Source organism: Centrocercus urophasianus, unplaced genomic scaffold (assembly GCF_019232065.1).
Source record: "Centrocercus urophasianus isolate 14NV4802_14NV808 unplaced genomic scaffold, USGS_Curo_1.0 seq_14, whole genome shotgun sequence".
NCBI classification, from domain to species: domain Eukaryota; kingdom Metazoa; phylum Chordata; class Aves; order Galliformes; family Phasianidae; genus Centrocercus; species Centrocercus urophasianus.
The window spans coordinates 30,006,169-30,031,955 of NW_024884586.1; the positions used below are offsets into that span (position 1 = coordinate 30,006,169).

At 35.2% G+C, this 25,787-nt stretch overlaps 1 protein-coding gene across 4 annotated transcripts in view; it reads right to left on the minus strand.

Moving 5' to 3' along the window:
• The window catches only part of SLC25A21 (solute carrier family 25 member 21), a 221,053-nt gene that overhangs the window by 44,368 nt on the left and 150,898 nt on the right, over positions 1-25,787 (minus strand). For 3 of the 4 annotated variants that reach the window (XM_042813906.1, XM_042813907.1, XM_042813909.1), the window contains exon 3: positions 12,019-12,102. The exons of the other annotated variant lie outside the window; for it this stretch is intronic. In XM_042813906.1, coding sequence (XP_042669840.1) covers positions 12,019-12,102 — 84 coding nt within the window. The remainder of the gene's footprint in view (positions 1-12,018; positions 12,103-25,787) is intronic. 4 annotated transcript variants of the gene reach the window in all.

The window sequence follows — 25,787 nt, forward strand, 5'->3', positions numbered from 1 at the left end:
ATATGTAGTGAGAAATGGAAAAATATTTTCATGACAGCCTTGAATACCATGTCTTAAAAGACAAAGAAAATTAAAAGACTGATATGAAGACCATAAAGTCAACAGCATACTTTCCATTGATTTTAGAAGGATGTGAATCAGGCCCTTAAAGTAGCAACTCATTTACTACTGACTTCTAAATTTATAGCACTTCTTTATTTTCTCTAAGCATAACAGCATCCATTCATCAGACTGCAGTAACAAAGCCGTAACCTGATATATGACAAATATTACAAGCTCAATGGCTGATGTCCATTACTGACGGGACTTGCTCACCATTTAGAAAAGATTGGCACTGAAGGATTACTGAGCAAACATAGCACCTGAAAAAACTTGCATGCAAAAGTCTGTCATCAGGTGTGTGATCGAGGGCATTATCTGAGAACTCTGGCTCTTTATCTTCAGTTGGAAACTGCTGTAATTGCCAACAAATCTCAACAAAGAGCTTCCGTCATGGAAGGCTGAGACACTGAGCCAGTCTGGTGATGGTTTACCTTCCCAAGGCTTCATTCCTTTTTATGGATCACCTGAGACCAAGCAGCACACCAGTCTCTAATAGCTTAAATAGCAGGACAACCTAGCAAACTGATGACAATCAAGGGAAAACCAATCCTTTTTGGTAGAAAGACAAAATTCCAAGCATTCCCTCACAGTAACTGAGAAAGACCTACTTCTCAAGCTGCATTTTCCCAAACCTTTCATTGGGATAAATAAGACAGCTTTCTTGCAATTAATTCTGAGCATTTTGCAAAGACTGCTAACTCTTCTCAGATATTATCGTTCACTGGTCATTTTTTCACCTTTTAAACCACTATGATTGTTCCCATGAGTACATCATATCCCACTGCCTCTTCCTCTTTTACTAGATAAAATTTCTAAAATTTTATGAGACAGCTTATAAAAATTGTAATTTGTATAAAAGCATAGTTATTTTTCTTGTGTAAAATTATTGAGGTATAAAAATATAACCATGAAGTATAAAAATAACTATTAGAAATTTGAAAAAATATTATTTACAATTTATTAACATGAGCTGCTGAAATACTGAAGATTTTTTTTTTAAATTTGACAATACATTTAATTTCAATGTGAATTTTTTGTAATGTACCTGAAAGTTCTTGCTTGCCTTTTATGTATGTCTTTAGAAAAACTGTTATTTTTCTTATGAATTTGTAATTAAATTACCAATTTATTCAGAAACATTTTAAAAGGAGATGAAATAGTTTAATAAGTTGTAAACTAATAAGCATGCAAATCTGAAGATTGTCAAAACAATTTTTGTTTCTACGTTCAAAAGTAAAGACGTTATGTAAGGCTACATTAGAACAAAGGCTCAAATACGTGTTAGTATTTTACTTTTATCCACAAAATTTATTCTTCTAAATCACAATTAAAATGGCAACAAAAGATATTACCTATATGTTAAACAGCAAATCCTAGACATTTCCAAATAAAAATTATGTAAAAGTCAGCTTAGCTATGGAATTTTTTGAAATTATTAAGTATTTTATGCAGATAGTTACTTACACTTCTATTTTTACTTGAAGAAACAAGTATATCTTGCAAACAGATTTTCTTATAAAACAGGGTTTTGCAAATAAAAAACAAATCCTGCTAAGCCAGGATATATATATGTATATTCTTTTTAAGAAGGACTCAAATAATGAAGAAATGAATTTTATTAAGAAATGCTCTAACAGTAAGTAAACTGAACCCATATCTACACTAGGAAGCATTTGGCGCATAGAAGAATTCATTCCTGTTGTGGAGTTCAACTGCTGCAGAATATAATGATTAGATGTACTGGGTTTTGGCTACCAAATTCCTATGATGTAAAAGTGTCTACTTTTTTATGGAAAATACAATTTAGCAGATTAAAAGAACCTTCCAAAATCTTGCTGTACTTGAGACGCCCAATGCATGACAGTCAGCTACAGAGCAGTGGATACACAAGTTCAGGCAAAGCCAAAATATGCAAAAATACACAAACAGTGAAGGCAAGCTGTAAAAAAAAACGCATTTCTGCCCAGATGGGAATTGATCTTGTATTCATAACTGGAGCCAATCTTTCAGTGAGAGTTACTGCCCCATACGCTGTATTAAAGCTTCAGAAATTTACTATGGAGTGTCAGCTTGCTAACCGTGAAAGAAACTTTCTATGCTAGACAGTAAGACAGAACGCAACAGCGTTTTTCTACGTTTATATGCATGCATTCCTTTAAGAAGATGCAGCAAATTATATGTACAGCACATTTGAGGCAGGCATTTTTTACAGTCAATTAAAATTATTTTTACTACATTGAAGTTATTATTTTTATTTGTACAGCAAAGAACAACAACAGACTGCATAAAAAAAGAATGTGAAAGTTAAAAATCCCCACTTCATATGTATTTAGAATTTTATTACTTTCAGACAGATGATTGGCATGACAGGCAAGTGAACTATTTGTTTTTCAGTTTTCTGGAGTCATACGGAATGCAATGTGCCTTGAAATATGAATTAGCATTGTATAGAAAATATATTTTTGAAAAATATTTCCGTATCTAATGCTAATTCTTCATTTTACCTTGTTTTATTTAAGATACATTCAAAAAAAACCTACACAAAACTATCAAACATTCATAGATTTACATTGCCTTTTCACCTACATTATTATTATTGCTATTATTATTTTGTATTTATTTAGATGAAGATTTTTTCCTCCATGATCAAGCACAGCTATTCTCAGCATCTAGTTTACTGGATTTCTTTTAGAACGTGAAGCATAATACTCAGAAAACCATCAACTGGGGTATTGCAAACAGAAGAGCAATTGGTGATGGTGTTAGAGGGACTGATCAGCACACCCAGTACTGACAGCTGCAGTGGCAGCTTTACATCTCCTCAAACATTCTCCTAATGAAGATACATTTTAAAAGTTCATCATACAATCGTATTAATCTTATGCATTTAGGAAGACGCTAAAGTAATGTAGTGTTCAAAAAAAAAAAGGAAAAAAAAAAGAGAAAATGTATTTTCAGCATATGGAGTAATAATAAGTTGTTAATAAAAATGCTAAAGATAACATAATTAACCTGCCTTGAAAACATGGAAAAAAACCAAAAAAACCTATTAAATAAGTAATCTTATAAATATATTCTTATTACATCGTCATAATTTGCAACTAAAGTGAGGAGCAAATTGTATAGTGTAAAGCTCAAATTATTCCTGAAGTGAAAATGTTTTATCAGTGAATGCAATACTTCATTTTGCATAGGATTTTCACCTGCATCTTTTAGAGATTAAATATTTAAGGGATTGAAGTGAATCAAGTTATACATAAATAAAGAACTGAGGACTACGGTAATCAAAATGATTGACATAAAAGAGACAAAGCTTTGTTTTCACATGTAACAAGTGAAGAAAATGATGTTAGACGAACTAAACATATGCAAATTAAAGAACAGTATTACAGCATCATTATAAATAAATACGAAATACAGTCTAAGAAATGTGCTAACTGTATGTTGTCTGATTTGTTAGGTTTAGATGTAAAAAAATAATCCAGATTTTTAATTTTTTCCTCTTCAATTTACAACTTACAGACTTGTACTTTAAAAAGAAGGCTTTTGACCTGAAAAACTGTTGCTCATTTTCACATACATGCTTCCTACAATCCAAATAAAAATGCTTTACTTTGCATTTTATGCTGTCTGCCAGGTATTTCCTGTGAACATCCCATCTAAAATCTCTTGGTCCTAGTAACTAATGTCTGTAAAGAAAATCCTGGCAAAACTACAGTTCTAATCTTTGAGAGCAGCCATTTTAAACAGAAAGCTGCTTTAGTTGTGTTGACAATCACATTTTAAACTGATTCCTTCCAGATGAAAAGATGCTTTTTCAAACACTGCAATAAAAGTGTAAAGTCAGCTGTTCCAAGGATATAAAAGTGATTTATCTGTTCTCTGGTCACTGTTTTTCCCTTGGTACAGTAGAATTTTTCTTTTAAGGAATAGGTTAACAATTCCTTGCTACTAGAATCACAAATCACAGAGCAGTAAACAGTTTGCCTCTAAAAGAACTGCAGTACATAACTGAAATTAATTTTGCATTTCCTGATGCATATATGATTGTGATTGCATTTGTGAAATGTTAACCAATAATGGCTAGATTTACCTAACAGACACACTGAATTTTGATAGCTGACTATTGACAATGTCACACTCAGATTTTGGAGCTATTACTTCATAGGAAAGAGGGCAGTGTGTGATTTTCAGCTCCTTTCCTCTACCTACAGCTAAACCTGACAGCACTGCACAGGACTGAGTTTGAGAGATCCCCCATCCCTCTGTCAGGGCTGGAAGCAGTTGTAATCTTTATAAATAAAGTTTTAATTCTGGTGGCAGAACATTTGTATGCCATTTCAGAAATGAAAAGCTGCACAGGGACAGAGCCCCCTGAAGCAGCATGATTCAGAAATAGGACTTATGCAGAAACCAGCCTCTCAATCTTGAAGCAGCAATTAATTACATCTTTGCTCAGAGGACATGCAGCCTGCCTGTGACCACTGCTGGTAGTGCCTTTGTTTTTGACCTGAAAGCTCTTAGCTCACTAGCTGAGAATTTTCTACAGCTCCGGGAGAGACAAAGAAGCCCTGGAGAAGCGTGACATGATTGGGAGGGTGTGAGCCTTCCCAGCTTCCCAACTCTAGATGGCTCTGCTTAGCATCTTGGCTGCCTACTCTCCACTGAGCACGGATGGCTCAGGGCTCAGCACTACATTGCAGCACCAAGTGGGGCAAAATTGTCCCCACTGAGGTCTCAGGTGCGAGCTCCTGCCTGGAGGAGCATTTGGCAGTGATGTTCTTCACCCTCAGAGAACATGATGTTGCAGGAAGTATAATATTTTCCATATTCTAGACTCAAATCTGTTTTTAAAATAAGCGTAATTATCACATTGATTTCTTTAAGCAATATGACAAATATACCTGAATCCAGCAAAAAACGAATAGGGTAAAATGATAAATATTTTTGAATGTTCACATCATAAGACTAAAAATTAAAGCTTTACTTGTATTTTGCTAACTAAAGTAGATAAAGGCAGATTGTAAACAATCCTTGGTATCTCCTTATTGCTCTAATCTTATAATACAGTCACCTATATCCAAACCAAACCCTACAGAAATTATTGCTATAAATATAATCATCTGAAGAGCTATATTTATGTGATATTAGCAAAACAGAGACACAAAAGGAACAGTAACTCTAAGATTAAAACAATCTGAAAATATTTGAAATCTAAAAAAATATGACTTGAACCTTTAAAAATACAAAACAGATATCCAGCATAAAGTGGCCTTAGCAAAAAGTAACAAGTAAAACCAGTTAAGGCCTGGCCTTTTCACTTCTAAGGTGCTTATAAGATTTACATAATTTTATCATGTTCTTTTCCTATGGGAAATAAAGGAGCATGTGCTTCATCTTTAAGGCATCTGATCCTCAGAAGTGATTCTCTACAAGTGTCCCTGTTTACTGCGTTGCTATATATACCACATCAGGTTTTGCAAGTAAAACGTCTGTCCGTCAGTAATAAAAATGTGGTTGGCCAAGTGCTGCTTGAAGTTACACCAGTGCAACCTCATTGTATCCCAGAAAACTACACACATAAAACTGGGAATAAAAGTTTTTCACATTCCAGAGCCATTTCTTATGTTTTCAAGTGTTAACATATGAAGATGGGGGTAGGGAACTGATGGTGAGGAACAGAGAATTGCTGAATGAGCAGGATGATGAAAACCTGCTGACAGTAACATTGGTGTAAGTGCTCTGGCTGCCTGCAGACAGTGCAGCCCATCCGGCAGGGCACTGGGTTTGCTGTCAGGATATCTGGCTACAGGCCTAAAACTGCATGCAGCTCCACAGAAAGCCAGAAAACAGACTGCCCCAAAAATGATCAGAGTTATGAATTATTCGTCCAACTCACACATTCTGAAGTGCTCAGATATTGAAATGTTACTGTGGGGCAAACAAATTACATGGTGTCAGGCTGCTTCATGAGAAACATCTTTATTCAAGCTCCTGTCCATGTCTATTCTACTGCCTGGCACTTTACAACCCCGTATTCCCAACTGTGCAAATAAGATGATGATGATTCCTTTTTCAGCAAGGTGTTTTGAGATGTGTAGATTAGAAGAATGGTTTTCAGCTTTGTTTCATGACAGACCAGTGTTGCAAAAGCATCCAGGCATTTGGGACTGTTAGCAAAACTCCACTGAATTATGAACAGGGTCATTTTTATCTACCAAGAGATTAAAAGAATGTATGAATATTTTACGAGTAGGTATGCATGTAAGTGTACATACACTTTAAAACATGACCAGGGATCAAAACTTCCTAAGATTTTTTGCTGTTTTTACTGGGAAATGAGATAAAATTTAAACATCAGATGTGAATGTTAATTTACAGAAGAAAGCAGAGTACACATCACCTTCAAATAGCCAAAAGATTCTCCTTTGTGGCAATGCTCAATCTAAAACCTTGCAAGCATAATATAAATCACAGTCTTAAAGCAAATAATCTGAAAAATCTGTCAACTAACATTTCTGCCTTTCTCTTCTCCAAACTTAACAGCAATTTTAACGGTAATTTTACCCAAGGTTGTTCCATCACTTAAATTTTATGGCTTGATTCAGGGTAAAAACACAAATGATGATTTAAAGATGCAAGTGCAAACAAACTACAGACAATCAAATGAAACTGAAAACAGTAAGATCAGATAAGTATGATATTACACATAGGTCTAAAGGGAGTAAGAGTAGGGGTGAAGTGAGAGTAAATGGCACTGGAAACAGCTGTGTTGTATATGCTGCCTGTATCCATACTGCAGGGTAAAGAGAGATATACTATTGACTATGGACTAAGTGGATTCAGAATAGGTACAGATAGACATTTTGATACTGTAGTGCCCTTTTTAGTATCTTCACTGTCACTTTAGCAATCATATTATTATATGCTTCTAGGGCAGACATGTAAGACTAGAAAAGAGATTCATGTATGTATATATATTTCTGAGGTGCAAGTGCTAGCAGAACTTTCTAAGCATTCATGTGGAAGTTTCTGTCCCTGTAGTAAGGGGCAGTAGAGAAAACGCGCCTTCAGCTGGCAAGAATACAGTCTTCAAAAGTGCTGATGCAGGTGGGTCTGTGTGAAGGAATCAGGTTCCAGAAAGCAGTGATCAAGCACAAGTCCCAGTTCACCTCTGCTCCTCATGGTATAGGTGTTAAAATGAAACCAAAGAGTGGGGCAGATATCTGCGGCAGGAAACACCTTAATCTACCATTTCTGTTTTCTTCAGAGCACTTCAGTCAGAGTCTGAACTCTGGTCTTTTGATACTGCAGGAATTTATGCGTCCAGTACGTAGAAATGGATTTCTGCTTCATAACTGCTAGATGGGAAAAGGGATTTTTGGCACGATTAACCACATCACAGTTCCCTGGTAGGCAATTTCATTGAAAGATTCATGCATAAAGTAGCTAAGCATTTGTATGTTGTATAACATTTATTTGGCAGCCTGTTGATATGCCTCCTCAGCCCAGCTGGAAGAGCAGACAATACAGCTGGGCTCCAGGAATGGGCAGCGATGAGTGCTGGTATCAGAGATCAGAACTGGTTTGCAGGACTAACAGTCCTGCAACCCCTCCTTCCCTGCCTGCTCCCAATTAGAAGAAACAGAGTATCATCCACTCCCTACCCAGAGCAGGGCTTCAGCACTGGTCACCACAATAGATACCCAAGGGGTAGCAACAGGACAAATGGGAGTGTTAGCAAATTCCTTAATCAATGAATTATTGCTGGTAACACATAAGCCAGGAATCCTCTAGCTTCTGCATGTTTGCTGACAACTTAGCATTCATTCAGCTCCTGCTTAGCCTTGGCTGTTCTCCCACCTGCTACACCCATAGCTAAAAAGTTTCATGCAGCTTTAAAGCCTAATCCCACTAATGTATGAGTCAGGGTGCAGCTTAGTAAAAGAAAGGTGTGTGGTCATATAAGGCACTTATAGGTATAACTGAGTGGTAAGACCGCTCTGAAAAGACAGAAATAGTTGTAAAGCTTATTGGGCTTTTGTTTTGTTGATGTTGTTGTTTTATTGGGAGGCTCCTTTCCAAACCAAATTCAACATGAATAATCAAATAACTCAGCAGAAGTAATGAGATCTCAAATGAGATCAATAATCATGGTGTTCTGTAGTTTCCCACGACCATCTTAGTCCTAAGAAAAGCTAACAGCGCTTTAAACTTACTAAAATATTGAGTTATGAAACTAGAAACTAGGATTCTACTACCCTTTCTGTTCCAGGCAATCTAACCAACGTATGAGAAAAGTAACAAGTTTCCTTACTAAGTACCTATCAAAAAAGCCAACTGTAAGCCAGAACAATTACTGTTAACATTATGAGCCCATGAAAATTTAAGTTTATATGAACAAAGTTGTTCACAGACCCAAAATAACGGCATCTATCATTTTAGTGCTAGTCTAAATTAAGATGGTGCTAATGAGCATAGTTTTCCATTCCTAATACAAGACACAACACCATTGTGTCTTTAATATAAAGCTACTGTTGGCTTATTCTTACATTTCATATTCATATCTAAGTCATTATCAAGGAAGCGAGTGAATATAAATGTAGCAAAAATGTCAACAATACAATACAAAAATCAGTCATCTAACATGGTCTATCTCTTATTTGTAGGACCTAAAAAGAATGAAAAGTTTTCACTATTAATGGTTTCAGTTAATCCTCTATCCAAACATTTTCCTCAATAAACATCAGATTATTTTTATGTTGGCTATAAAGCTGTCACCCCTCAATAAACAGATATACTCCTGGTGGTTCTACCTCTGCTTTCAAAGATCTGTCAATACATGCAGCATCTCGTAAGTGAAACCAGAGAAATGCAGAGGAAAGGCTCCTAGTGAACATAGCTGAGCAGAGGTTGTTCAGAGAAGATTCATGGAGATGTTGTCCAGCTTTTCTTCAGTGAGTCTCAATTAAATTTTATGTTTCATTGCCCCCATTTTCTTGTAAGACAAGAAAGAGTTTCAAGGGATGAATCCCCATGGAGGAGATTTACTCCCATTCAAAATGCTCACCAAAGTTTGGGAGCTGCGGGAAGAGAGCTTCTGTAGGTTTTTGTTTGTTCGTTTGTTTGTTTGTTTCTTCCCTGCATTTTTTTCTTTATGAAATTTCTAGTGTTTTGTGAAAAAAAAAAAAGGAATCTTCAGAATCTTTGGAAAGGACACTATTTCATTAGTGGTTGGACTGGAAACATTTTCTCTGCCCTTTTCATTAGAACATGAAGAACATCATAGCAATGGTTAAAGAAATCCTGGCCACCATTTCTGATGAGTTTTCCATGAAAATATCAGATTGTTACTGTGAAAAAATGATGAAGTGGCAGTTATTATGGAATGGACATGGGGCATCATTTCATTTGATGAACTCCCTCAGATTTACACACTCAAATCTGGATACCTCATGTGTGGTTTTTGTTTGCTTGATATCTGAAAATGAAACCCTTTCTGGTGCTTTCTTGTGTATAATTTAGTGGCCGGACAAGGAGAGGATATTTGGCTTTAAGGTTTTCACTAACTTAAAGATTTAAAATAATCTCTCTCATTTCCCTTGAAGTGTCACAATCACCAAGCTTCAGACTCCGGACAACTTGCACAGTCTGGAATAACAGACTCGAGATTCAGACAAGTATGTCTGTTGATTACTTCTGTTTTTTGTTAGCCAACTTTTAAGACTATATTATATCTGAGATCTCTATTGTTTGCCTTGTGCTGACTACTGATGACTAATTTTATGTAACTTTCTGTCTCTAACTTTCTGGACAAAAGTAGCTACTCAGAAGAATTTGCCTTTCATTTACATCAGTATAGTCTACATTGCAATTGGTAAGTAAAAATCTCCATTAGCTCTACCCTGATGGAAGTTTAGTGCAAGCCCCTGCTCAGTTGTTATTTAAATCTACAAAAATTTCATGTTATTATCTTTCATTCCTGGTTAAAGTTTCAAGCCTTGATACTCATAAATTTATTTTAAAAAATTCTAGTTTTGTTCAAGTATTGAGGCATAAGCATTCCACAGAAAAAAAGCCCACAGCATTCATCTTTCCTCGCTGAAGCTCATTCATAGATGATTACTGTACTAAGATCCTTCAGCATTTCTCCAGAGTCAAAAAGTTAATGTGTGTTATGTAGCATAGTGACACATCACACTGACCATTGGGAAAGTGAAAACAAAATCAAATCCATGCAATGGACATAGCTCTACCTCTAAGAAGCATTTGAAAAGCAGAACATATAAAAAAAATGAAAGATAAAGCATTTATTTCCTTTTCCCTCAAAATTAATAAGGCAATTATATCTTACATGGTACATTGAGACTTGCAGCATCTTACTAGTATTTTATGCATGTGGGTTTTACAAATATTTAATTACACAATATAATCACATAGGCAATAAAGCAAGATCCTAAATAAATTAGCTTGGAAGCAGTCTCTTGATTTAGAGTCTTTCTCCAGATATGTCTCCCCATCACTAATTTTACATTTTGAGACTTGTCAATAATATAAAAAATAATAGTGAGTTTGACTTAATGTTCACTGTTTTAATTTTGAATCTATTCTGAAAAAAAAAAGTTATATTGACATGAAAATAAATATTACTGCTTTTCTATAGAGAAAACATTTAAAAAATCTTTCTGGAAGGAGCATACTTAATTTAGAAAGCCCCAGAAGCCACAGATTATAATTTTTGTGATCCTTTTAGCTTTGGGACTTTTCCGCACCTTGTAGGTATAATGCACAGCATTAGTCTTTCATCAGAAATAAATCTACCACTGATAAGGGCAAATGTGACAATTCCCCCCCTTTAACACCTTAGTGAAACATCTCTACATTTCTCGTTAGCAATTCAAATCTAATTCTATATCTATGTATGTACGTAGTGTTATTTAGCTAGTTATCATTACAAGAAAAAAAATGGGTCTAGTTCTTCATTTTCACTGCTACTTTTGCCTCTGCTTTTCCAGTGCAACTTCTGGACACAAGAAATCTGTGCCCTGCTGCATTAATGCTGCCTCCACATGTGGTACCTATAGTGCTCTTTATGAGCACAACTCCATTTTGATCAATATATGGACAAAAAAAGGTTGCAATTATGTTTGCAAAGTTCTTACGGAAAGTCTACTAGCTACTCCAAACTGGGATTGACTAATTAGAGCCATCTTGATTAAAGGCTAGCTCCTGAAGAGCTCCTGTGGATAACAGGCTTAACTAAGCATGTGATCAGTCCCATTACATTCACTGGCTTTAACAGGACTGCCCATAAAATTAAGCGTGTATTTAAATGCTGCTCTGGATCTGAGCCCACATCCCTCAGAGGAGCTGTGGCTCAGAGAGTGGTGGTACCTTCTGAAGCCGGTTCGATTCAGGTGACTAAGGCCCATAAATCCTCTTCTATGTTCTGTCCAATTGAAAACTTGTGGAATTTTACTCACAGAGGTCTTGGAATCACTGCATACCACAGCTAACTGGGAATACCTGTTCATCAGAGCTAGGAAACAAGCACTTCACTCAACTCAAGCTCAGGCAGAGCTAGTTCAGAAAACCAGGAAAACAGGATATAAGAACCTAGACACTGAAATGCATTGCTGTGGCCTTCCAGCTCCTAGCACTGAAGCAGAGTTTACTCAATTATCTCTGCACAGCTGTTCATCACAGTCTTTAAACATATCCTAATGGCAAAATTTGGGATTGAGAGTGTAAGCAGCGGTAGGGCTTTTTACATGACGATCGTTATGTAAGACTAAATGTTTGCTGAATTCTGGCAGTTGCATAAAGAGTGGAATATAAAGAGGATCTAATGTCTGGAAAATGGGTGATTAAAAAAGGTCACATAAAATTGACAATTCAAAAAACATATACTCTTACCCTTCTCTCTGGAAAATAGTCCTAAAACAGTCCCCCAGGTTCTTGTAACTGGTAGGATCAGTTTTCCCTCTTTGAATTTGGAACCTAAAAAAAATACAATTTACATCACAGCATGAGAAGTTAGGGATTTTAAGTCACTTTTAACTTTCCAATTATTATATAAAAGGAGTTTTAAAGGTCTGTTTACATATCTGATTCATTATTATATACTGTTCCTGATATACTTATTAACACTGTTTTCATAGAAGCTGTTAAACTAAGGAAAAATAGAGCTTTAGTAGTAACTTTTTTTGTAGTTTATGGAACTCACAGTATAACTATCACCTTTGACATTTACACCTCTTTCCAGTTGTTTGAAAAATAAGCTGCTAACCCTGTGCCTGATCCAAAGCCCACTGAAACTAATGGGAGACCTTGAATCAAACCCTGTTTTTGAAAATCTGAAATGGAATACTGTCGTGTATCCAGTGTGCAGTTTCCTTCTTTTTATATCTGATGCAGTTACAATAAAAATCAATCAGAGAAATGGCCATTTTTCACAATTTATGAAGAAGACAAATAATAAAACAAAGCAAGGGATTATTTTAATTAAAACTGTTTCATATTTTGACAATAAAAATTTCAACAGAAAGGCCTGGAAAGAAAAATCAAGATTTTGACTTATGGTTGTAATCATATTTTTATTTACAATTTTTGAATAGCAACAATAAGAGTAACATATATATTTGTAGAATATTATTTTATTCAGTATCCCAGTTAGATTATCCTACTTCTTGCAGTTTTAAAACTGCAGGCAAGACATTCAGTGAAATAGTATGGATAAATTTTGAATACATCTTTTGCAGTAAAATATCTTTTGTAAGTGTTGAGATTACTACATAGAATTCAAACCAACCAGCAAACAAAACAAACACTGATACAATCAGTTCCAGTCTGCAAGAGCCTTCTATCAGGCAATTGGTAAATTGGCTTTATTACTATGTATAATAAGAATTCTAATCAGCAAATGTTTTCTCCATATATACATTTGTTTTGAAAAAGTAATAACCGCTGCTCATAGAAACATTTATTGTTAGTTATTCTGATTATCACACCAGCTCTTATTAAAATACAGAGGTGTGAAGATATTTTTAACTCAGTGTTAAGCAGTAGTGTTTTCTTTCTCACCAGAATTCAGTAGGATCAAATCAATGCTTATATTGGGACAAAAGACATTTATTGTTTAACATCAGTATTTCCTAAGCTGTGTTCTGTGCTAACACATCTAAAGTTTTATTCACTTTGAGGAAAAAAAAAAATCAAATGATGTAATACAATTCTTTGGGTAGTTATGAAAGCAAGCCCACACCTTTTTTGAAAACAGTCAGAAGGAAACACTGAGCCCCTCCGTAGTCCTAATAAAAGTAGTTCAGGCACATCTGGGATCTCTATCTGGGGTAACTTCTTTTATTAGCAGGAGAATGTGCTGCCAAGTTGGCAGAGAGGAGAATGCTATTCAATAGGCTTATGCTCAAATAAGAGCTGATGCATAACATTTTATCTGAAAAGAACTCTGGGGAAGGCTAATAGTTGAAAATGCCTCAGTGTCATTGCACCAAGTCCAACAGTAATATCAGCTACAGAAGCTTTTACACTGCAGTAATCAAACAACTAACATTATCATTGAAAGTAGACTCTAATCAAATATGAATATATTTAGAACTTGATTATTTATACCTCTCATTTCAAACCAAAAATGTATTTATTTCAGGAAATCTTGCAGAAATTCACCAGTAAATTAGTTGTTCTCATGTACATATTTCAAAAGGAAAGCTTTCTTAACCCAAAGCTTTTCTCAAGTTTCAAGATTTGGCTGACTTATAAATTCAGAACAAAGCATTACTGTTTCTATAGCATCCTCAGAACAGTGTGCCTTCCTTCTCTCTTGCTCTGCAAATGCTCAAGCCTATCCTTCCAGAACATACGCAAGCTTCCCAGTTATGTGCACATGCACAAGTGCTTGTAGAATGGCAGCATTAATCACTTGCTGTGCACCCAACAACTCAATGAAAGTATATTACATAATTTGGCTTTACAATTATACTTTATCAATTTCTCAACAAAATTAAAATGATTTATTAAAAATACATCTTTGACAGCAATACCAAAAATCATAACAAAATACATGAAAAAAATATGTATTTTCTTTGTTTCGGATGAAGAAACACAAGGTCTATTTCTAACTGAAAAGTTAATAAAAGGGATTTGCATTTGTTTTTATTTTCTTTCCTTTTGTTTTAAAGTAGATAACACTTTAGTATTAAATGAATCCATTTGTAACACTGAGTTACATGAGTAACATATTCCCTCCTTTAGGGTTTTTGGATCCATTCCTTCCCTATTAAATCTTTTTTATAGCTTTAACAGCAATCCTAAAATACATGCCAATTATGTGCTTCAACCTACATCTGCAAATAGCATTCTTTGATTCAGAATTGTTTGCCTCAATAAAATCATGTGTAACTTCTTAATGAACTTGCTAATTATTCACCAGCAGTTGTTATAAGAAGGTCAAGGAGGATTTGAAAAAATGTCTGTTAGTTTTTCTGGAGGCAGCAGCCCCAGTATCTTATTAATACAGAAGAGTGAAAACATTCACTTTATAAAACAATCTGGCCTGTTTTTAATGATTGTTTAGAGGAATGAATACAACCGGGGAATTCATAATGGCTTTCTCTACTTCCAATCCATTTCTTTCTAAAATCCATTGGATTTTATGCATTTTTTTTGAAAACTGGATGCCAGCCCTGCAAGATACCAGCTTTGCTAGAACAAAAATGATAAACTAATATATAATCAGAGCACTAACTTCTGACCTAACTTATTGTTTTGATATCTGAAAGGCACTATATGCAGTCATTGATCAATGATGTGCTGAACAGATGGCGAGGCAGACTGCTTATTGCTACCACCAGCATCACAAGTCACTGGATGTCTACACTGAGAGCATTCTCACCCTAAAAACTACCATCAGACAGTCTTCCTTCCCTCTTCTCTTTTTAGGCTGTCCAGTGAGGTCCCACCTTGGCACTGCTGGCAGAGCCATGGCAATGTGTTAGGTCCCAGGTAACTTCCTCCTAGCTGGACCTGCAGCCAGCTCCCAGGCTTCTCCTCACTGTTCCCACCTCTGGTCCCTCAGTCCCCTGGGGACCTCACAGTCTCCTTTGTGAGTCACAGCAGCAGCCTGTGGGACTTGGTCTTTCATGCCCTCAAGTCTGAGCACCAGACTTTGTGGTAACTACATTTGATACCAAAGTGTTTTGATACTGGTTTGAAAGAGAACATCAATGAAGGAAGGGATGCCATTCAGAGGGACCTCGAGAGGCTAGCAAGGTGGGCCTGGGTGAACCTGATGAGGTTCAACACAGCAAAGGGCAGAGTTCTGCAGTCGGGCTGGAGGAATCCCAGGCATCCATACAGACTGGAAGGAGCGGTCCTTGAGAGCAGCCCTGTGGAGAGGGACCTGGGGATCTTGATAGATGAAAAACTTAACATGAGCCAGCAGTGTGCCCTCACGGCTCAGAAGGCAAATGGTATCCTGGGCTTCATCAAAAGAGGGGTGGCCAGCAGGGACAGGGAGGTGATTGTCACCCTCTACTCTGCTCTTGTGAGGCTCCATCTAGAAAACTGCATCTATGTGTGGAGCCCCCAGTAACTCTCTGAGTAACTTGGTCTTTAACAGTAGGTAGTGCATATTGGGAAACGACTCTTCTCTACACAAACACACATATCTTTTTCCAATGCCTGACTTACAGCTCTTGTTGGCTTTATAATGGCCAGTATTTTATTCCAAGTTTTAGAAAATCCTTGTTCCATTGGATGTTTCCTGCAAAAGGTTAAAAGTTGTTTTAAATGTAGCATTCCTGCAAAAGCATCGTATTGCAAATGTCCTTTAAGTAGTCTTTTCTAACACAATCTGTATCTACAAGAGAAGGAGATGTGTATTCCTTCTGGAAAATAAATAAATAAATGCATACACACATTTCTCTCTCCCTCTGTCACTCAACGAATTTTTTGTTTATGCTTGCTGAATATCTTCAAAAATGTGTTGTGGATTTTGCCACTAAATTATCTGTACATGTAGCATTCAAACTCCATTCAGCACAATGTTACCTAGCACTCCTCAACCTTCTATTACTGTTCTGGGCTGCATAAAAATTATAAATTCATGCTGAAATTTTCTTAGTGATTCTAAAATCTAAAAGGAAGTAACTGTTATTTTCATATCTATATTCAAGTGAGCTGCTAGTCCCAGCAGTGTAGAAGAACTACAATGTGATGTGCAGCAGACTCATTGAATTCTGTGATATGAACCAGATTCACCACTGTGATTACAAAGCCCATCCTCATTCATAAAACCTAAAATTTCTTGATGCTTGTATACAGCGCTGCTCACAAGTTTCTCAACCACGAAGTTCGGGGGAAAGAAAAACATTTACTCAGAGAAGCAGACTTTATATCATGTCACAGTGCTTGCCAACGAGTGGCAGACTTAGCTGTATTTTCCCCTCTCTGTACATCTTAGGATTTTATCGTGCACTCTACTCTATTTTGAATAAAGCTCCTAACTTTTTTCTCTCATGATTGGGACCAAAACAAATAATCTCACTTACTGAGCTGTTCAGTTGAAATAAAAAGAGTCATGTGGCCTAACAACAAAATGAATTAAATGATCTGTGCAATGTTAAATTTAAAACAAATTTTAAACAAATGTACAGCATTCTGAAAGCTGAAAACAACATTTATAGTTTTCCAGCACTTTCAGTAATTCCCATGATTCCAGACACACCTCTGTAGTTATTCCTAGTACAATAAATTGATCAGGAATGTATAGCCTGAAGCTCTGTATAAATATACATCATTTAGTAGTTCACATCTATAATAAAAATAACTGCATCATAATTTAAAAACATTTCCCTATGCTAACTTAAACATTTATTCAGGTGCTACTACTGGTTAGAGCTGTCTACTGATGCTTAGATTTCATGCAAAACCTTGCTCTGCAAAATGGACCTTGATAATATATTTTATTTTGTTTTTCTGGCTCAGGTTATTTGCATTGCATATGTTACTTACAGGATAATAACTAAATTGAGAGTATAATTTGGACACTTATTTTAACAGTAAATCATTTGAGTTGTTGAAGAACTAAATATGAGATTTCAAAACAAACATCCCAATTACTCAAAGGCAAAGATATAAATTATGCCATTGCAGAGGTCGTATTTTAAGCAATATAGTATTGCTTTGATGATTATTTAACTGCAAAAAACTTATATGTGTACTGTTAATTAGTAACACAGAAAACAGGTGAAGAACAGACCTTACCACAGTCATTCTCTACTGTAGATGTTGATTTGCCTCCGTCTAACACTGAATTTGTCTACTTTCATACAGTTCATATTTATCCTATCAGAATTGTTGCTAGGGAAGTATTATCAAAACAGATTTCAAAATTTACCTATATGAAAATTTTATTCACTTAGATGCAATTCATGATGCTTTTTATTTTATTTACCACTATATGTTTTGGAAGAACATTTATTTTTGGAGAAGAAAGAAGTGGTAATAATGGAAATAATTATAAAGATACTCGAAATCCTCTGCAGAGATGACTTTCATGCAAGTTATAACGTCAGTCAGTGGATATAAAGGTAAAATAAAGTTACCAAACACAAACTGATGAATTCTCATATGTACTGATTTATTTATCAAACAGTGTATACCAAGTATATCACTGGGAAAAAGAAAGCAACACTACGTATATCACTAGAGTGTAAAAAATCATTTTAGAAATAAGAGCTGTATTTCATCAGTTACTAACAAAAAACTATTTTCTTCTCTTAACACTGCATTGACTTTTCTGTTATGTATATGGGACAAAGTATGCAGAAGTTACAGTGATAGAAAGGAATTTTTCTCAATATATAGCTTGAGAAGAGAATATTTAGTGAAAAAAAACATTACCAGAAGCAGGTCAGATTAACCCATGTCATCTTTAATGCAAATCTCCTCTGATAACTCTTCTAACAATAAAAGTAACTAATTATACTAGTCAAATAGAAATTATTTACTGTTTTTCTGAGCAAGAAATATAGCAGAAATTAAGATCAAGTCCTAAATATTTCTAGCAATCAGATTCCATAAATGCATGTGTACATGTGTAGGAGAGTTCAAAACAGAAAAAACAAACAACAAACAAAAAACCCAAACCAAAAACTACTGTTTTTTCATTGCTCATTAAAAGTTAGTCAGAGAAACAGTATTGTTCAAGTTTGCTTTTCTTTGAAAGATTAAAATAGTGACAACACTGGCAGTGCTCAGTGCAGTGCTGACCAGGTAATAGAAAAGCCTTTGTTTTGTTTACTTAAGCTTGGCACTGGAAATGCAAGCACACTTGAAGGAGCAAGGCCTCAGACCCAGTTGATTTCTGAGTTCAGTATATTTTATGTTCAAAGAAAATTCTATCTTTTTCTGATTTCCTGTACTGACACTGTTACATAATCCTTATCAGGGTGAATCTAGAAAAGGGGCTCAGTGCAGATGTCCTCCCCACCTATTGCACAGGCACACTTGGCTTCAGCTGCCAGCCTCCAAACTCTGCTATGCTCTTGTGTTTCTGGCTGCCCAGGCACAACTGGCAGCTCTGAGCTCCTACACAGTCCTCTCAAAGTACCAATCCTTCCACTCAGTTAAGGATCTCATCAAGACTGGCTAGGAAGTGACAACTGTAAATGTGATATGTAAATTTAAAGACTTGCTGTGTTTTTTTTTTTGTCTATATTTTATTGCGCATAAAGTTTAGCTATGCTGGTGAATGTGCAGAAACTAGAAACAAAAAAAACCAGCATTTTGTTTTTAAGAATGATACTTTATTCTGAAACCTCTTGTGATTTCTACTTCCTAAAATTTATGGAAGTTTTTGTCATTAATCTAAGCAGAACAAAGCACTGAAATTGGCAGCATGAGGAGTAATTTTGCATTGTCAGAGATGATGAAGTTTCTTCTTGTGATTTTACATATGGGTAATTACCAATGGCCTAATACATCAACAGAAATCTGGCTTTCATTACTTTTGGATCAAGTCTAGAATGTTTTCATTCAAAGCAGCTTATAGATGAACAACAGACAAAGTGATGAGGAATACAAACTAACAACTAGAAGAGATTTCACAAGAAGCCAGATATTAGATTATATTACATAAAGGCTCCAGCAACGAGTCCCAATTCAGGGTAAAATGAAAATGTGGTTTGGCTGATGTGTGTGTGTAACATGTGTCTGCTTAACAAAAATGTCCAGTTCCTTATCTTAGTTGAATTGCTATTATAAAAATTTTGACCTTTCTCTGTTGGATTAGATGGAATTTAGCCTAATCCAGAAGTCATTCTTGTGTCCTGTGCCATTACTAAGATCAATGAATTCGTTACTGAGCCTCTGCAAATTACAGCCTTTGAAAAATTTAAAACTAAGTATGAAAATTTTATCAATCATCTAAAATTGTTATGAGATCAATTATATCAGATAAGAAGACTAATTTAGCTGCCTATATAAAGTAAAGTTATTCTTTATTACCTCAAAAAGATACAAAGGCAAATCTTCAAACAGCTTTGTAAAACAAAACATGTATCTGATAAGTCACAGGAAGGATTCAAAGGAATAATTACTCTTAAATATGAATAGTAATCACTATTCATAAACCCTTCCAGTTTAAATACTGAAATAATATGCACTTAGGAAAATATATATCCCACAGGAAAAAGATACTTTTTTCTTCAACAATTCCTACAGAAGGAGCCAAGTTTTGGTTTTTTTTTTTTAAACAAAGCTTTGATTTCAGTTTCCCTTCTGATAATCACACAGCACTTTTCCTTCTGAGAAGGCAGGAAAATTGTTGCAGCTTTATTTCTTTTGGGGGAGACATTTTTGAAGGGTTGTTTAATTTTTTACAGGGTTCATTAGCACTTTGAGGTTTTTTGATGAGATAAATCCCAGCTTAGTGTATTCTTTTTTTGTATGTGTATTAAAAGGATTTATCACAAAAAATTTGCAAAACACAACAAAATATACATTACACTTGTTCCCTATGGCCAAAGTTGTAAAGATAACAAAAAATATCTTTTTTCTCAAAGGAAAGGAGAGAAATACAGAAATCCAAACTCATTTTCAGTGGAAAAGAGCCAAAATCAAATTGTGAGTTGCTGAAAGAAGTGTTAGTTTTGAGTGTTCACCCAACCTCCCATGCTTGTACTGGAATATATATAAGATTTGATTAAGATATTGTGGCTGAGGTTTTGAAAATGCTGAAAGGGATACAACACAGTTTACCCTCCTGAAAAATATAGCAAAATGCTCTGTATTTGAAAACCTTACTTTATATAACTTTTCTTATTAACAGAAAAACATTTTAATAAGACTGATGACAAATAGATGTAACATGAGCATTACCTTCTATGCATATGTCGATTCCAGGTTAAAATGTTATTTTTTCTATTAATTTGTACGGCTAAACAACAGAAAGCCCACATGCTTCAAGCAGCACTACAGTTTGAAATATAACTAATAAAATGAAGAAATTCTGAATTAAAGACTGAAACTCAGTTCTTACTCACCCAGCTGCGCTCCAATAATGCAGCTTATATGGAATTCATTATCAGGCAGTGCTTAGCGACCTCAGCAACTCTTAACATACAGTAGGGTACAACAAGGCGAATTAAAGATGAAATTTCTTCTGAAGTGCTATGAATTTCCGCTGTTGTAGCTTAAAGTAAAACTAGTAAAATTTTGGAATTCTCTCGCTTTCTGTAACAATTTATCTGACAGAGTACACTTCCCTCTTTGTAACAAGAAAAATGAAAACGTGATCCCAGGAGTTTAAGTTTGCTGCACATTGAAATGGTAGCATGCTGGTATCTTTTAGACTCAGTGGATATATATATAGCCACACTTTAAGCAAATCTCTGTCTGACAAGTTCAACTAAATCCTAGGATGTGAAAACTTTGACACTTCGGAATATACCCTACTAACTCACAGCATGAAGATAAAGAAGGAGAGTTCTCCCTAATGCAGTATAGTAAACTACTCTGTAGGAGCAGCAATAGCATCTATTTTCACCCTTCAGCAGATTTATTTCTATTTTTCTTGTAACACTTGTACTATTAATAGGTAACAACAAAAGAATGATGTTAAAGAAAACTTGGGAGAATCTAGAATACAGGCTATATGCTGTATATGCTGTGGCCAGAAGACTCATTATGAGTATCCAAAACTGTGAATCACAATTGCTGCAAAGCTGTCAGGATATGTACATATATATATATATATATATGCATATTTTTTTTTGCAAAACTAATAAGCTTCTCCCAGTCAGATGATTCATCTTATTTGTAAATACATTTTGAAAATTATCAAAGTTTGACTTCAACTATTTTATGGCCTGGTTAGAAACACCAGAAAACAAGATTTAATGCATAATGGAAACACTACCAGGCTCTTAACAACATCAGTGCAAGAGTGCACCTTTGTATCATAACATATTCTCCCAGCTGAAAAAACTCAGTAGTTATCTACGACATGTGAAGAGCACTACTGTTTTAGAAAAGACAATTGCTTGAAAACTGGCATAAAGTGGTGAAAATTAGAAAGGAGGGTATCCTTTTTTTCCCCCGTACCAACCTAACTACTCCATAAAGTAATGCACAAATCATTCATTATAATGAGTCATAACAATGATTTGTGATCTTCCAAGTTTTCATTTTATGCCCCTCTGTTTTTCCTTAAAGACAGGAGGATAGACAAAGACTGGAAACTGGGTCATATGGATCACGGCACCACTGCTATGTCTGGAATTTTCTTATAAATATCCTATTGCTCTGAGGTTCATAGGCCTGACTGAAACAGCAGGGACGATCTCATTTGTACTTTTATAGTTGTAGAGGGATTTGCAAGAGTTAACGCAATTTTCCATAATATTTCTTACTGACTTCAGGAATAAAGGGGGAGTTTTCTTTTTAATCAATATCTGAAACATTTTTTAGTCTAAGGAAAAACAGGACTACTTTCAGATTTAACAAGACTTTTCCAAGCGCTGATAATTTTAAAGGTACAAAACAGGGAAACATCTGAAAAAAAGAGAGGATTGCAAATCTTCATGGGAAGCAGGCAGTACAGTAGCTGGAGGATAAACTTCTCAACAGATTTAACTGCATATTTGTAGTCTTGTGCCTTTTATGTAATGCTTTCAAAAAGAAATGAAAGAAATAAAGAAAAAAAAAGTTAAATGACTGCTTTCGATTTCATGAAAAACTTCAAAGAAAGATTTGAAGATCCTGCTACAACAACCTGAGAAAACAAAATGTTCCATTAATCATCAGCTGGAAATTAGAAAAATTTCTCCACTCACAGAAGAGTTTTAAAGATATTTTGCTTAAGTTCCCCAGGCAGACTATGCTAACATACTTGATCTGCTCAGCTGCTGAACCCTAAGAGTGATGTTGTCATGCAGTATTTCCCAGGGACTACTTCTGTGTTTCTTGTCATATTCAGCACATCTTCCACACACCCACTTAGTCAAGTCTTTGTAGCAGTACATGGCCTTAGAGATAAAGCTAATTGATTTATTGATTTATTGAATGCCTACTGACAAATAAAATGGGCTTGTTGAAATATGACTGAAAAGACAATGTTTCATATAGAATTTGAAGACAATTACTATGTATAAAATAATATATAACAAGCAAGATTACAAGTAGGATTACGTCTTTGTTGGTCCATAACTGCTATTTGTTGTTTAAGGCTGAACTGAATAAGAGTGCAATAAATAAAAAAACAAAGTACAACATGTTGGCCATACCATAGTTTCTCCTCTTTTTCTTAGCCTATATGCTAATGGTGGAAGCAACTACAGAGAAAGGAAGTTGTACTCTGCTTCTTCCAAAGAGATAGCCATATAAAAAGCAAAAACAAACCATCTCTCTGATAACAAACTTGACCTTAAGGGTCTGCAGAAGAGAACTTCCAGTTTCATTACATGCTAGGTAGCTTTTAGCCTTTTTCTGTTTCAAGACTCTCTTGAAAATGCACACAGCCATTCTGCCTACCAGCTAGGACTAACCCTGCTGTTTTTAGAGATCACAAGATGACAACTCATCACTGGAAGTGTTTGCAGAAACCACAGACTCACGATCCACAAACATTGCTGATTTTGTTGCAAAAAGTTTTCACTATGATACTGTGAGCCAGGAAAAGGGCAAATGGGGAAAGTCAGTTGCAGGGGAAATGACTGAAGGACGCACAGGGAGTGAGAAAAATTATGAAAACGGGTAGGACAGAGAAGAGTGTGGTCCAAAGAACACAATATGTAGAGAGCAGATTGCACCTTCAGACAATCATTTGTCAAAATATGAGCAACGTATCATCACTTCTGACCCTTGCATGTCATCTCTTAACACCCATAACCAAACTCTGCAATTCTGAAATTTCCCTTTTTTCTCTACTACTTATTGAATGTACAGTCATAATGTAGACATCAATGATATCTGAATTACTATATGGTATAGATTTATTGTACCGTACTATATCAAATTAGAATGCTTAAATCCATCCACTTCCATCAATAGAAAGAGCAGCTTAGAAAATACATTAGAATCTCATGTTTTAACTTTATAAGAGAAACTTCTATAGGAATTTCTATATCTATTTTTAATCCCGAACAATAAATATCACAACAAGGTATTAAGTTTTCAGAAGTTTTCTACGTCTACACCACATCTCATCTCTTCATAATTTCAACAGGCATCTTTAATATGTCTTAAAGTCTTTTTTTAGGATCAAAGGCACTCTGATCACCATTGTGTTCAACATCCTTCAGCAAATGCTGTTTCCCTCCCTACCACTGGACTATATGTGTGCACAAGTGTAGCTTCCCTAAAATATGCTGTGGAAACATGATATGACTTAAGGAATTAATTATCTTTTAAGGAATGTGTGAAGTGAGAAAGGTTCAATTTATGCATCACTGTTATAAATTATGTCTGAAGAATAAGAATGATCAGAAAAGTAACATGTTTCCTGATTTGGTCATAAAATGGCCTCCAAGAATCCTGCAAACTTCCTGCCCAGGTCAGGACTGTGCACTAAGAAGCACTTCAGCTGCTTCATTTCTTGTCATTCTGTCACTGCCCTGAGAGCTATGAATTTGTGTTGTTTCAATGAATATCTTGAAGAAGCTCTTCTGTGTAGATGATACGGACAATTGCAAACATTGATCAAATAGTACTTGCTGCCTCCAAAAGTAGATAATTTCTCTAAAAATGAATCCCAAAATATATGAAGTGTCAATGGGTATATATTGAATAAACATAGGCTAAAAAGTGTGAAAAACCCTACCCCTGTACCTAGATGGTGTCTAGATATGAAAGTGCCTAGAACTGCTCATTAACATATAGACTAAATAGTGCTATGAATATGAAATACAATTCTGAAAAATGCAGAGGAGCAAATCAGTTTCCACTATTCTCCCTTAATAAATGTAAAAAAATTAAACCATTTTCTAAAAAAACCCAAAAACAACAAGCTAGCTGATCTATTTATATTTACGTAGCTAAATCAAGACCCACTTTCCAAAACTCTACTATAAATCCATCCTTTTTAGCAGAAACAAGACCTCATCAGAATTTTAAGAAGCTTTAAGAAAAAAAAAAAGTCACTGTTAAAAACATCTACCAGTTGTTTCAACTATAAAACCAGAAGATCTAGGAAGTCCATATACCATCTGAATGATTTTATACATACGTATGTACACATACACACTCCTTGTCTTCCCTCTAATTATAAGAAATAAAAAGAATTAACACTTATAGGAAGAAACAATGAATGTAGCACAAATTCACATCTTAAAATTTGTTGTTCTTGTTGTTATACACTTGCATATTACTTAACAAAATATAAATCAGTAGGCTGACATATGCTGTAGAGTTTAGATACCAATTTAACACCTCCACATAAAGTTAGAGAGAAGTATTTATTATTTCTAAAAAGAGTAGACAAAAGTCTTTGAGGATTAATTTCATGCTGTGGGTTAAATTTCACTCTCACGATAGGCCAACTATTGCCTGGGGCGCTACAGATAATGAACCGGCCAAGGGATTAGCAAGGAAACACTTGTGTTATTATAAATTGTGTACACTTCCCTTTCTAACCAACTTCATCCTTCATGACATTAACAAATTACACTCTGTCCATGTTTCAATATAATGCGAGGCTGTGAATGACCCTGGACCATTAGATAAGATCTTCTCAAGGCATACATAGCTATTAAATTTGATTGAAAGATCCAGACCTCTTGAAGTGAGAACGTAAGATTTGTTCTCAAAGATCTTTCCAAGAAGCAGAGAAACATTTGTATGTAAAATCTGTTGAGAGTATCAGCTGATATAGTGTAAAATTGCTTATGGAAAACTGCACAGAAATTAAGCGCAACACTGAAGCAGAGAGAATCTAGGGGTAATTAATCTACCATAAATAACTATGGAAAGATGCTTATTACTTGGTATCAGTGTATACATTGGATTTACTAAAAAACTACAATGCAATTTATCATATCTACTTTATTTTCAGTAATGATTTTATGCCTCAGTTAAAGGCATACATGATCAGTTAGAATAATTGATGCAAATCTAGATGCTTTGTGTATTTGATTCTTTTCTCCTTTCTTTTCTTGCAAAACTTCATA